The sequence below is a fragment of the Oculina patagonica genome, chromosome 8 (assembly GCF_052425735.1).
Source record: "Oculina patagonica isolate OP01 chromosome 8, crgOcupat, whole genome shotgun sequence".
Taxonomy (NCBI): domain Eukaryota; kingdom Metazoa; phylum Cnidaria; class Anthozoa; order Scleractinia; family Oculinidae; genus Oculina; species Oculina patagonica.
Window position 1 is genome coordinate 20370598 of NC_135765.1, and position 14510 is coordinate 20385107.

Consider the following 14510-nt stretch of genomic DNA (forward strand, 5'->3'; position numbering starts at 1 on the left):
ATGCTTTATGCGGACTGCGACAGTCTTTACACTGTTTACAATACGTTTCCCAAACCCAGCCTAAAACGTTCCACTTTATGAATTAGACGGGGCGATTTTGCCTACGATTACTGCATGTGAAACTAAAACACGATTCGCGTCGTGTAAATCAACCTTGAGTCTTGTCGTTGCCCTGTCGTCACACGGGAGGAACTCGAATGGGGTAGATCGACATTAAGGTGGCTCGATCGGATTATTGAGTGACGATACCTTTCAACTTTGAGCAACTTGTATGTCACCGTAAACAATCAGACTGAAAATCGATCAGTACAGCTGTACTAAAGAAAGATGAAAGTTTCGAATGAGATAAGTTTCGTCGAAATCGGAGTAACCATAGCAACATAATGACGTCACCACCCATTTTACACGAGACCGATTTTCTTCTAATAAAGGGATAATTTTGAAAAAAGGCTTCTAGGTCTTGGACTTGACATAGTTTTCTCAAGGTCTGCAAAATTTGAAGAATTTTTATGAGAGCGTTCTCGAGAAAATTTTGGATGAAGTTTTCAGGTGCTAAAATACAACAAAAACAAAGCAGTCTTAAAACATTACTGAGAAAACGTTCACAGGGCCCGATCAAGTAACATTTTGGCCTTAAGTGAATCTTGAACTATCTAATTACCTTGGGAGAAAATCTCAGAGAAATCGTTTCATTTGATTTCTTGAAACATCGGCTTGAATATGAACTGGAAAAAGGGCCTTCGCTTACTAAAATGATCGCAAAATAAAAAGCGCTCGATAGAATTTTTTTAAATTTGGCAATCAAAAAGAAGAATATATATGTAATGAAATGTCCGATTTTCAAAATAATTGAAACATTCTAAGGCAGTTAATTCAAAGCCTTAAGGTCGCGGGGGATACCTACAGCATGAATAAATTCATGAAGCGAAATTTTACTTGACCTGCATCTTTTAAAACGCTTCTTTCTCGGCTGTTATGGCTGTTATGTTCTTTAGTACAGCTGTACTGATCGATTTTCAGTTGGATTGTTTACCGTGGCATACATGTTGCTCAAAGTTGAAAGGTATTGTCACTCAAAAATCCGATCGAGTCACCTTAAGAATCCCAAACATGCAACTTTTATTAATTATGATACTCTGATCATTACAACGCCATTTCACATCTGAGACAAAGAACTCTCGCTTGCGGCTTGGATTCAGCCATTCGTGGGAGCAAAATATTATTTTGGTCAGATCCTTTTATGAAATTGCTTCAAAACGCACCCTGGAATACCGCAGTCTTGTTGAACGAAACTTAAAATATCATGGCGAAGATAGGTGGAATGGAGAATGAATTTATACTCGCAATCATTTCAGATCTATTCATTTCCTTACTAACATTTTCGGCTTTGCTACCTTACTCGTGTTCATAATAACATCACTTACATTCCAAAACGGCAAAAACACTGAATAAGAGGGTGGATCCCTTTCACTCCAAACCCCAGTTGGAAAAGTACGTTTCAAAGCTGTGTCCTGTACTATGTATAAAATAGATGAAAAGCCGAGGGTAACATTTGTGGCCTATGGAAATTGAAATTATCATTTATTTCCCAAACAAAAATTCCAGAATCCACCCTCACCCTGTAGCTACCCTCAGTCATGTGTGGCTGACGGAGATACTTGTAGACAAGAAGCCTGAAGACATGACGTAATGCGTTTATTTTATTATTTTCTCTCAAGAAATATTTTACAGCAACGGTCTCTGAAATTGTTTACATTTTAAGCTTAAAGGAGAAGTTCACTCCAGAATGGCTTTTTATTTTCTTTACGCCAATAAAAAGTTTATACAAAGATATGTTATTCACCAAAATTTCAGCCTCCAACGTGCGCGATAACCCTACGAAATCCTTCGTTGAAGCAGCCCAAAACTCGACAACTGAACGCCGCCATTTTGGAGCCTGGTAATGTATGCGTGACGTCAAAGAGCTCAGCCTAAAGTTTAGCGGGAAAATTTACTAGTCGAAACTCCTTGTTTCTTTGTAGAGGCGTTTGTTTGTCAAAATACAATTGAGATACAAAAATCTTTTCGCCGTCTTTCAATAACTAAAAGAAAAATTACTCAATAAGAATGGGTAGCGACGAAAAATTACTGCCAAAGCGAACACAAATATTTGTGTGTTCCGAAAGCTATACGTGAGACTGCTTTGAAGAAGATCACGCTACGTTTACACGGGACCGGTTCGGAACCGTTCCGAACCGAACCGGACCTGTTTACATGGAACCATTTGGAACCGATCCAGGTGTTTACACGGGGCCGGTCCGGAACGGATCCATGTCTCCTACGTGAAAATACCCACCGACAAAAAAAGAAAGAGCCAGACGCAATAACAACCAATGATGCGTTTATGTTATTTCACTTTTTATTTGATTTCAGGGAGGACTTTTAATCAACCAGAGAAACTCTTCTTGATCAAATATAAGATCGCAACTCCCAAAGTGAACTTTATGTCATTTTTGTAGTTGACTGACTGAGCTAGAAATGTTTGAATTATTTCATTTTAGATCAAGCAAAACCCAGTCATTGCATCCAGTCATCTTTGCATCCAAAATTTTTAACAACTTAGCCTGTTTTGTTATTTCTATTCTGAGAAGTGTTGTTGCCAATTTAAGTCAATTTTTGTTCATGCTGTAATTATTTGCCGTCGCCGTATTTGCTCGATTAAACGCGGGTCACCGATTAAACTCCGGCTTCGTATTAATAAACGTCGGGTCAAAAATGCTAACTTTTAAATAAACACCGGAGACGTTTGATCGAGGTCCCGGCGTTTATTTGCGGTCGAGCAAACAAGTAAATATATTTTCTTAAATAGCACTTCTACGACAAACTGGTACGGTTTGCTTCTTTGGTAATTTTTTTATAATGTTCAAGGAAAGTCCGGCGTAAAATAACTAGGATGGATGCTGTAAACAAAATGAAAGAGCAATGTTCGCGTTCGTGTTGTCATGACTGACGCACTGTTGTTTATAAGAGTGAACGTTTATTTTATAACTGCGGAGGACGTTGGCGACATTGCCGTTTTAGGACTCATTTATTATTATTATTCTGCAGTTCGGTTTGTAACAAATCTTGTTTGCAACATGCACGTGCCGTATGCAATACTGTTACTTTGGTAAAAATCATCCTCGGAGACCCAAGAGCAGTCTTCGGCCGCGACGACGAGAAAAATCGTGGTTCTCGGGACTGAAAAAAATACAGAGAATTGCACTTCGTTAATAAACACCGGACCCCGCCAAGTTTGAAATAAACGCTGGAGGTGTTTGATTTGAGAAAACACTTCGCTTGCATGTCGTTTGAAGGGAGTTACAGAAGGAGATTTCTTAAAAATGCTTTATATTGCGTCTGGCTTTTTCTATCTTTTGTGGGTATTTCCACGCAGGAGACTGCATCTCTGATCTACTTTGAAGCAGTCTTCCACATAGTTTTCGGAACACATAAATATTTTGTCCGCTTTTGAGCAATTGTTCTTTTAAATATCGGAAGACGGTGAAAATAAACACCTCTTTTTGTATTTCTTGGAGCTCTGTGTGAGCAAAATGGTGCTGCACAAACAGGCATTTTGACAAACAAAAGCCAATACAAAGAAACAAGGAGTTTCGAGTATTTAAATTTCCCCGACAAACTTCAGACTGAGCTCTTTGACGTCACGCATACATTACCAGCTCCAAGATGGCGGCGTTCAGTTGTCAAGTTTTGGGCTACTTCAAAGAAAGATTTCGTAGGGTTATCGCGCACGTTGGAGGCTGAAATTTTGGTGAATCACTTATTTTTGTATTAACTTTTTATTGGCGTAAAGAAAATAAATGGCCATTTTGGAGTGAACTTCTCCTTTAAGGTCAAAACGTCACCAAAATACTATCATTATTCTTTTATCCCTCGTTTAGCAAAAAAAAAGTCAGTTGTACGTCTTGTATACGTCTTGTATACCCAACGTTCTGGTTTTTACCCTATAAAATATATAGATTTACCCGTTTACCGTCGCTATCACTTTACCTTTAAGCATAAACAGTTCTCCATTTGTGTTCTTTTTTACTAGTCATATTTACTTTTTTCAATACCCCTAATGTTTGCCATTACATCCTCAAGCCACCCACGAAACACACTCACCCGAGTAAACACTGTGTAATGATTACGAGACGAACAATCAGGGTCACCCCAGCTTACTATACCCTGCACTACCCACTGGCCTGCGGTGTTCCTACACTGAAACGGCCCACCGCTGTCCCCAAAGCACCCGTGTGTTTTGGTTTTCCCAGCATCCCCTGCGCAGATCATTTTACTAGTAACTATCCAGGTTCGATTGTCAGTGTGGAGTCCACCGTTCGGAGAAGTATCCAGCTTTGCTGCGCATGCACCATTTGAAACTACAGGCATGCGTGCTTGTTGAAGGATTGGAGCTGATTCTTGTACTTCACCAAACATTTGTCCCCAGCCTGCAAAGTAACAAAGTTTTAAGGTGACAATAATAAATACTATATGGAAAGCATGAATAGGACCGTGCTGGGAGAAATATCCAGCACAGCGAGGCGAGAAGACCGAGGACTTTGACCGATGTGCTCTCGATACGGTTCCGAGCAAGCTTGGTTAATAGAGAATGAATAAACTGCACTGGGCCGCGAACAAAATGCTGCTAGTGTACGCAGGATCTATGAAAGACCTATCAGCCAACAAATGAAAAACATGAAACGTGAAACTGCAAGGCTGAACGAACTGCGTAGAAAACTTAATGCGGCAGAGGGCACACGGATTGTAACAGTTGACTAGCGTTGGCTGCACATTCTGTTCTCTGTGGCATTATACTGTACTGACGAGGACTAAAGAGTCCGAAACAGCTGTCTACAGTTATGCATTTTTGATTCTCGGATTGGTCTCTATCATGTTTCTGCCGCATTAAGTTCTCTACGCAGTTCGTTCAGCCTTGCAGTTTCACGTTTCATGGTTAATAGAGGGTCTATATATACTCTGGAGGTTTGGCGGTTTAAGCCAATTTTGATTGTCAGTTTACGGGTACATTCCTATTTATGTGGCGGTTCACGGTAAAAAAAATTATTACACGACTTTATGAGCTGTATTAACTTGCACTCCGGTTGGTTGATTTACCCTCTCAACTGGCTTGGTCGTGTAATAATTAACAACTGGGGGGTCACAACTAGCCACCGACACTTCGGTGAATAGTTGTTTTACTAAAACAGTGAGATAATATAGCCCGAAAGAATGATTTTTGACTAGTTTTTAGCCTTCAAAGATTACAATTTTTCGCGCACGTTGCTAAAAGGTGAAAAGCAAAGGATATTCGGAGTTTGAGTAGCCAATCAGCCTGCGCCAAAAGCGCTATCAATTGTTGCTGGCTCGCCTTAGCGAGACAGCACACTATTCTGGTAGTCCTGTGTGTGTTGGGTATTCTGTGTTGTGTATGCGGTTCGGAGCCAAATTTTGGATGTCAGATTTAGCGCATGCGATCTTCGATTTTGTATATTTTTATCACGTGATACGATTCATGTCATACGATTGCGTGAATTACCGTTTGTCATAGGATTGCGTGAAGAAGCGTTTTTAAAAGTATACTGGGAGCTTTGTAAACTTCATTTGCTACTTGTACTATTAAACGGTTTAAGTAACCAATGTCAGAATAGTGTTGAAAACTGAATATCCTGTTTAATGCTTCTTTGTTGTTACAACCTCTGTTAACTGATATTCACGTAATATTTACAGTAATTGCGTGAATTGCCGTTTGTCGTAGGATTGCGCAAAGTAACGTTTTTAAAAGTATTATACTGTTAACTGAAATTCGCGTCTATTTCCAGTAATGATGTTAATAAGGGAGATATGTAAACTTTAGTAATGATTTTAAGGGAGATATGTAAACTTCATGTGCTACATTGTACTCTGTATATTTTTATGATGTCATTCCATTGCGTGAATTACCGTTCATTATAGGATTGCGTGAAGGAGCGTTTATTAAAAGTATACAGTAAGTAATTGTTTGATTTTTTGGGAGATATCATGTAAACTTCATCTACTACATTCTAGCTATGAATAGTGTTGAAAACGGAATATGCTGTTTAGTGCATTGTTAACTGAAATTTGCGCCGCATTTCAAGCAGCCCTTCGAAAGTACACTGTAGTATTATGTCATCGCGTTGCGTGCGCGTAAACTGCCGTTTGTCATAGGATTGCGTGAAGTTGCGGTTATTAAAAGAATACACTAAATAATTGTTTGATTTTTTTGGGAGATATGTAAACGTCATCTGCTGCATTGTACTATTCTACCTATGAAGAGCTTTGAAAACGGAATGTGCTGTTTAATTCTTATTTGTTGTTAGAACCATTGTTAACCAAAATTTGCGCCAAATTTCAAGCAGTCCTACGAAAGGGAACAGCATCTTGTTATTATAGGATTGCGTGAAGTAGCGTTTATTAAAAGTATACAGTAAGCTAAGGAATTGTTTGATTGTTTTGGGAGATATCATGTAAAGTTCATCTGCTACATTGTACTATTCAGTTTTCAATACCCTATTGAACACCTCTATATTGTTGGGCGTGTTTTAAAGCGAAAGTTATAAGAATGTTCCCTCAAACTACTGAACAATGTTTTCAATTCTTTTTCCGACATAGAAAACGAGCGGTCCGTACGGACAGTGTAGTGTTTGATACAAATGTGCTACTCAGGAAAATATTAATAACCACCCCCCCCCCCCACCCCAACATCCAACATCTCTTGAAATTTCGGTTAATCTTCATACTTTATTTCAAAAGTTTAATTGTGAGACCCCCTCCCCCATCAGAATTTCCAATGAACCTCTGTGGGGTCGGTACAAAGATTTTCTCGAATCACAATAAAATATTGTTAGCAAGCAAGAAAGAAAAAAATCATGGGTTGCACTGGAATGTTAGAAGTTGTATTGTCAGTGTTCTACATAAAATGTGAACAGTTAAATACTCGTGATAATCAATCATGATCTCGCGAGGTTAGCAATAAATCGCTTCCTACCACTCGAGCTACGTAGACTCTACAAACTCCAAAATGGCCGATGAAGGGACAAATGCATCACGTGATAAATGACGCTCGCGGCAATGTATGCCCGTGAGAAATCAAGTTTTCTGCTCAAAATCAAAATTCCACGAGGACAACGAAATTCTGCTCAAGTCTGCTCATCTTACGTCCCTGTAAAGGGTGAGGAACTGGAAATTTGATTTTTTTCTTCTGCTTTATTTTTATTCATGGAAGGAAAGACTCCAGAAAACCACAGGGCACAGAGGAGTCAAGTTTGTCCGCAATTCAAAATCTCTACTGTGCAAAACGACCTTCAAAGCAAAGCGATCGTGCATGTAAGCGTACGTGATACAAACACCGTCATGCGATACTTGTTTGCAAATCGTCTGGTGATATCGTATGTCTCTCTGGTAACGCCCACAAACATTGCTGTCTGCAGATGTCGCATGAGGGTACGAATACGACATCACCAGACCAGACCATCTGTAAACAAGTCTCGCATGACGGCGCTGCATCACGTACGGCTGACACGATCGCTTTGAAAGGCTTTTGAAGGTCATTTTGCACGGTAGAGATTTTGAACTGCGGACAAACTTGACTCCTCTGTGCCCTGTGCAACCACCGCATAAGTTTAGTTCAAACACTACACTAAAAACCGCGTTACTTCGCGACCAAAAACGATTTTTTCGCCCCAGGCGACCATTGTCAGAATACGATATCACCAGACGATTTGCAAACAAGTATCGCATGACGGTGTTTGTATCACGTACGCTTACATGCACGATCGCTTTGCTTTGAAGGTCGTTTTGCACAGTAGAGATTTTGAATTGCGGACAAACTTGACTCCTCTGTGCCCTGTGCCAAAAATAGAAATAGCATCATAAACAGAAACCCTCATTCAATGCCCCCGGGTAAAGCTACAATATTTCTTTTTGCGAACATGAAGAAATAAAAATTTTACAACAACAACAGTTTCAAATATTAAGAAAATTTCTTCTAAAATAAAATGAAATCCAGAACTTCAAGTGTAATCATCAATTCATATAGCCAGCACTCACTTTCATTATGAAATTCCTAGTTTTAGTATCTACTTAAATAAAACATTATAGTGACTCATTGTTTTTAACATGATATTTTTCCCACTAGAGAGTCACAAGTTTGTATAAACATATTTTCGTAAAGAATTCCTCTTAGGGTGTTAAATTTTGTAGAAATAGATGGCAGAACGAAAGAATAAAAGAACATCACGAAACGTACCAGTTATGTAACATTCCGTCCCGACAGGCACCTCTTCGAGAAATCCGGGTAAACAGGCCGTGTTCACTAGATCGCTTAGATCAGCTGGTCGAGAGAGCTGAAATAACGCAATGTCATTTTCATAGGGAACTGGGTGCGAGAATAATCGGTGCTTCACAATGCGCTTCACTTCAAATTCTTGTTCTGAGCCCTCAGTCTTGATGCGGTCAACATCTCCAAGGATCACCTTAAGCTTGCTAGTGTCGTTGTGTAGAACACAGTGAGCAGCGGTCATGACCCATTCCGGCATGATCAGCGTCCCTCCGCATAGATGGTTATGGTTGAATTGCAAGCGAGCCTGCCACGGCCATTCACCGAGTGTTGCGTCTGCACCATTGACCACTCGTGATGAAGAGCTTGAACTGCGTCCACAACTGCTACTGCCTGTCAACAAAGTAGTTAAAAGAAAACAATCATATTGTTTATACGCTCGAAAAAAGATAGTTTTCTAAACAATAACACTGACATAGAAACATAAGTTTACAAGATCTAGAGTTACCTTCGAGGGGTAGTTTTGGCGACTTCTTGTCTCTAAGAGGGCCCTTAGGGGGTGGCATTTTATGACCTGTTGTTCCTCGACTGTCACTCCGAGATTGCCTTTGGTCTGCCAAAAAATCATTTTAATCAGGGGCAGTGTAAACGGAAGATTATAGAGATAATAAACGAAGGTCAAGAGTTCATTATGCCTGCTTTACTGTGAAAAACATTTCCAAGTTGATAAATTTTATAAACATCAATAAAATACCAGGAAATCTTTCGCGCGAAAAATAATATCAGTTCACACGTGAGAATAACATATATATCTTCACATGTGAAATTAATCAACAACATCCTCTGTCGCGATATATAGAATCCAGAAAAAAATTTATGTGTCATAAAAACTGGAAAGTCGACTTTGCCTATACATGTGAAGATATCGATTTCGAAACGTTGTCTGACAAGTTTGCCCTGTTTCAAACTTTCAATATTAAGTCGAAACATCTTCGGATCTTCCTCGGCAATCTTCGGCAATCTTCAGATATCTTTGGAAATTTTCGGAAAAGTTCGGAAATTGTTCGGAAACATTCGTACGACCTTCGGACAACATTTTGCAAATCTTCGGAAATCTTCGGAAAATGGTCGAAAACATCGTAATAAGTAGGTTTATATAATAAACAGAATATTACATAGTTGCTTGGAGATATAAAATTTATCTTCTCGTGCTCACTCGTGAGATATCGATTTAAACACTCGAAGATAAATTTCATATCTCCGCGCAACCATGTAATATTCTCTATTTATAACTTGTTCCTCACGCGATGTAGTAACGTACAATGTGCATCTAAATATACATGTTCTCTGAACAAGTTTTACCTTCATCGAGGGGTACACTTGGCGGCTTTATGTCCCTAAGTGGGCCCTTCGGGGGTGGCATTTTATGACCTGTTGCTCCTCGACTGTCACTCGGATGTTGGTCTGCAAGAAAGACAGGTGCAGTCAGGCTGATACATGTATGGACTTTTAATGTTTGTGTTTTCATTGTGCCTGCGTTACAACAAAAAAACTGGTCTCTAATTTGGTAAATCTTGTTCGTCTTACCATGAATAAACTTAGGGCAACGAAATTCTACATACATTCCCTACTAAAAGATCCCTCCTTACAAGATCTAGATTTACCTTCATAGTGAGGTGCAATTGGCGGCTTTATTTCCCTAAGAGGGCCCTTAGGGGGTGGCATTTTATGACCTGTTGTTCCTCGACTGTCACTCCGATATCGGTCTGCAAGGAAGACAATACAATATGGAATATAATAAAATAATAATAATAATAATAATAAATAATAATAATAATAATAACATTTATAGTGCGCAAATTTCATAAAATGTTCAAATGCGCATTACAAGATTAAAAACGGAATAAAAAAGCTAAAAGCTAAAATTACGAAGAAGCCATGCGAGACCATAAAAATGCCGAAATGTCGATGATAGGGAAAATTTAGGAAGGTCGTCGTACATTTTAAAAGACAGAAGCTTGTATGCATCATTTAAGACTTGCATGAACTTTGTTATTGCTCATGTTAAAACTATCTTGAAGGAACACTGAATTTTATGGAGTAAAGAGGACGTCACATGTAGACTATGTCTATTATACAGATCTTAATCACGACTTAGTCTTGTAAATTGTTAGGAATAAGATGCCAAGGTAAAAAAATACATTACAAATCCCCGGGGATGTGCCGGAGAAAGGGGGGAGGGGTGGTAACAGCTAGAATTGAACCATGCGTAATAATTTTTACACGTTGTAAAATGACGCGCTAACTTTGATCGTACCTTGATTTACTTGGAGCTCTTCTTCCCTTTTCTCTTCAGCCGCTTAAAGAAAAATCAGACAGTAGTGTTTTAAAAAGACGGTTTTTTACTTCTCACTTGAAAACAATGTTAAAAACCATTTGCGTGCAGCTGTCTTACCATTCAAATCAGGTTCAACTGGTTCTATGTCTGCTGTAAAGAAGGGTTCCTCTGGAGGCTTCAGGTGTCCACTGCTAATGATATGATGCCGACCTGGTGACAAATAAACATTCTAACAGTCAGTGAAAATTGCTACAGCATCTTGGATGTAATGGTTCTAGGATCCTTGCATACATATGCAGTGAAAGATACAGTGGCAGTGGTGCCTTACTTTCCTCTCTTCCCCACAGACAAAAAAATCTCAGAAGTAGCCAATACATTTTAGAATACACAAAACAGACAGCTTTTATTTCCAACCGGAGAAAACAAGTATGGACTGCATGGTAGAGTCAAAGTTCACAAAATAATTCTTTGCACGATCCAGCGAAACTGTAGATTTAAAAACAATGACTGACATGCAAGGGATTACCACATGTTGACAGAAGTCTTAACTTTTTCTTCTTTGAAACCAAGCAAAGAAAATTACACAGTTCACAAATCATCGATAACCACATATTTGAATTGTAAACTCGATGTGTTTTAATCAAATGCACAATGGATTAGGTGAGAAATATATTGTTCAGTAAAGCGCTTGAAAGCGATGATTTTTATTGTAATACATGTCGCAGCTTCGCAAAACAGAAAACATCTATGATCAGTATACCAAATGTTAAAGTTACGAGAACTCATAGACCTTGATAACATTCTGATTTTTTTTTCAGTTCTGATATGGAGAAACTGTGAAAGTAATGTTTTACTTCGCATCCTTAATCCCTTTCGTATATTATATATGTATAATTTATACGTGCGCATCCAAGTGGCAGTATGATCTGCATCTTACCTTCGTTTGTCCTTAGTGACGCTACAACAACCACACAAAGAGTGATGGCAAGAATTTTCAGCATTCTGATTGTTCAGGTACCTTGAGAAAACCCAGTGAAACTGACCACAAACGAGAAACGTCGAGACCTATCAGACTGATCACTTTCGATCCGCCTTCACAATCAAGTGTGTGTATTATTGGTTGACCAATCAATTCATCATAAGAGAGTCCGCTTATCTGCGAACAGCAAAACAGATGCTTGTCGGTAAACTGCCACTCGCTTCACGCCTTTTCGTTTTTTTTGTAAACTTCGCTAATGTTACCTTCACGGTTGATCGTTATCTAACATAATTCAGGTTCCACTTTTAAGGAAAATAAGTTTGAGCAGCCTGGGCAAACAGTTGAATCCAAAAAATAAAAATAATCTCCCGTATACAGCAGGTGTTTTTTTTTTAGCAAAAGCTAGTTTTAATATATTTGTATGCAAAATTCATTTAATTATCAACAAATGGCGTTTAATGTATGCTCTACTTTCGCTTTTCATTAGGCATAGGCATTAGCAGATGTTTACTGAACTTATATCAAAGACCCAGAAAATAAATTGATATAAGCCATGAAACCCTGAATGTTAAAGGAGTTATGGCACGATATTCAAGTCATTTTTCGATATACAAAATTGCTTTCCCATTGAAGGAAACTTGAAAATGTCTTTCTTAGATAGAAAAACGCCAAAGAAGAAATAATTTACCAAAGAGCTACGGCTCAGGAACATGAACATGAAAACTGAAACGACAAACGTGAAAAGATCAGTAAAATGCGCAGTTCTTAAGTAGATCAATTTCATATGAAATAACCTAAATAATAGTTGGCGAAATAACCTAAACATGCATAAACTGTCGGGAAAGGGGCGCTTTCTTTTAATATTTTAATCTTTTATTTTATTCTGTTGAGTGGTAATCTATAAAAGGCGTTGGGGTTTTCTCTGTAGAACACGTAATGATTTCAGGCCTTTTCAGTACCAGCTAGTGAAGCCACGAGAACGAATTAACTAGAGCAGGGGAGGGGAAAGGAGTTAAGGAAGTCCAAATGAGTTGTTCATTCAACCAGTTTTCTTTCTTTTTTTGGAGCGAGAATTAAATTCGTGTGAAAATTCTACTGATATTGCATCGAGACATAGTTACCCTACTTCCTACCGGATATATAAAAAAATCAGCAATATTTCCATTTACGTGATGGCTAATAAAAAGGAGATGACATGATCTGACATGTCAGCCTGATATTCGTTTATTTACCAATCTCTATTAAATTTAGTCTAACCAGGCGTAACTGCGTCAAATGCTGTATAAATAGGTGTTAAAGTGCATATGAAGTAAAAAATAATTGCCGCTTATTTTGAAGGCGTTTTCAAAATAAAGAAGTATGGCGTTTTCCGTTTTAAAATATCTTTTTTAGTTTTAGAGATATTTACGTTTTTGTATTATGCAAATGAGGAAAGTGATGACATCATTAATCGTTCCACAAAAAGATCACTGAATCAAGAGTTTCTCTAGAAATAGTAGAGCAGTGTTCTTCAAAACAAAAAACTGGGAATCTTGAAAAGCGAAAATCCTTAAAATGGGGAATCTTTAAACAAAAATCTAGTGCAGAATAATTTCCAAGGCGGGACATCCAAGGAGTCCGAGCTGCGCTCAGTCAAGGAACGACTTCATTCACGCTGTGTTAACGTTCTTTCTCATCAGTCGAGTCTCCTTTATAATCATTCCCTGTAATTTTGAAATTTTGAAATTGTGTTTGAATATAAGAACGGAAAATTATCGTACCAAAACTTTAGAGGTTGGACCACATCCAGCGTGTTTGTTATCATCATGATCCATAAACTACAAAAAATATATTCCTTCTACTCCCCCGCCAGACACATTAGGGACCAAAGAGAACTTTGGGTAGTTGGAAAGGGACACTGTCTCGGTCTTTTAAAATTCTCAAAGGACCAATTGCCTCGCCATCCCTTCAGGCTGTTTTCGCTCGTATGGAAGGCGAAAACGGAGCTTTTCGAAAATGCAGACGTCAAAAAAGTCATGTGATCTCTGTCAAAAACATGGGCGCTTTCCATTCCACCAAAAATTCTGGTTTGAATTTCCAGAAACTTCCAGTGGCGAATGTAGCAGCATTTTCCAACTTTTCCGGTTGACTGCATGGAAGGCAAAACAAAATTTGCATATGGTCAGGTAGTGCGTCTAATATGGAAATTTCTACGGTGCATTAAAATAATGCACTGTGGCCGGTTTCCTGCACATATAACTCGATATTTTTGCAAATAAAAAGCATCCCGAGTACTGTAAATAAACGCCATGAATGACATCGTGGCCACAAATACAGGGACCTTTCAAAAGGCACACTACAAGCAACGAAAACGTCGCCAACCCAAAACGTTTAATGAGCAAAACAATGGCGTAGCGTGCACGCCCGTTATAAATATTTGTACATTTCTTTGCTGCCGCCTGCAAAAGTTAAAACAACAACGAAAAACAACCGAGTTCACCTAAATTTTATTATTTGGAGTTTCAAGAATGCTTCCTTAACACATGTAGCTGCTTTCAGCTGCACAAATCGCTAAATTTTCTACCGAAGGAACTTAGGCTGAGCGTAAAATGGTAGCTTTTTCCAAAATTTCCGGAAAAGAGGAAAACCTCGCAAGGTAGACCCAAATTTTCGAAAACAATTTCCGGGAACTTTTAGTTCCATTTGATTTTGCTTCTGGAATTTCCGGGGTTTTCGGTTGAGTGGTTCGCATTTCGGAAAGTTAAAACTTTCCGGATTTTCTGGAAACTTTCCCAGAAATCGAAATTTCCGGACTTTTTGGTTAAATGGAAAGCGCTCAAAAAGTTATTAGCTTAACAATAGCTGCGCTTGTGCGTTGCAACGTTGCGTGCAATGTA

General features: G+C 38.6%; 1 protein-coding gene and 1 long non-coding RNA gene across 5 annotated transcripts in view; both read right to left on the reverse strand.

Moving 5' to 3' along the window:
* LOC144662763 (uncharacterized) overlaps nt 1-14510 on the reverse strand; it is a 138125-nt gene that overhangs the window by 52806 nt on the left and 70809 nt on the right. The gene's annotated exons all lie outside the window — the stretch shown is intronic.
* On the reverse strand, nt 1683-11980 carry LOC144662725 (chymotrypsinogen B-like). Of its 4 annotated transcripts, XM_078523604.1 has the most exons (8): nt 11593-11980; nt 10773-10865; nt 10635-10676; nt 9982-10083; nt 9680-9781; nt 8826-8930; nt 8288-8710; nt 1683-4469 (listed from the first exon to the last, which is right to left on the reverse strand). In XM_078523604.1, exons 1-8 carry the CDS (start codon nt 11654-11656, stop codon nt 4069-4071), a joined length of 1332 nt encoding a protein of 443 aa, XP_078379730.1. In that variant the 5' UTR covers nt 11657-11980; the 3' UTR covers nt 1683-4068. The 4 variants fall into 4 exon arrangements, with proteins under 4 accessions (XP_078379730.1, XP_078379731.1, XP_078379732.1 ...); XM_078523605.1 differs by lacking the exon at nt 9982-10083; XM_078523606.1 differs by lacking the exon at nt 8826-8930.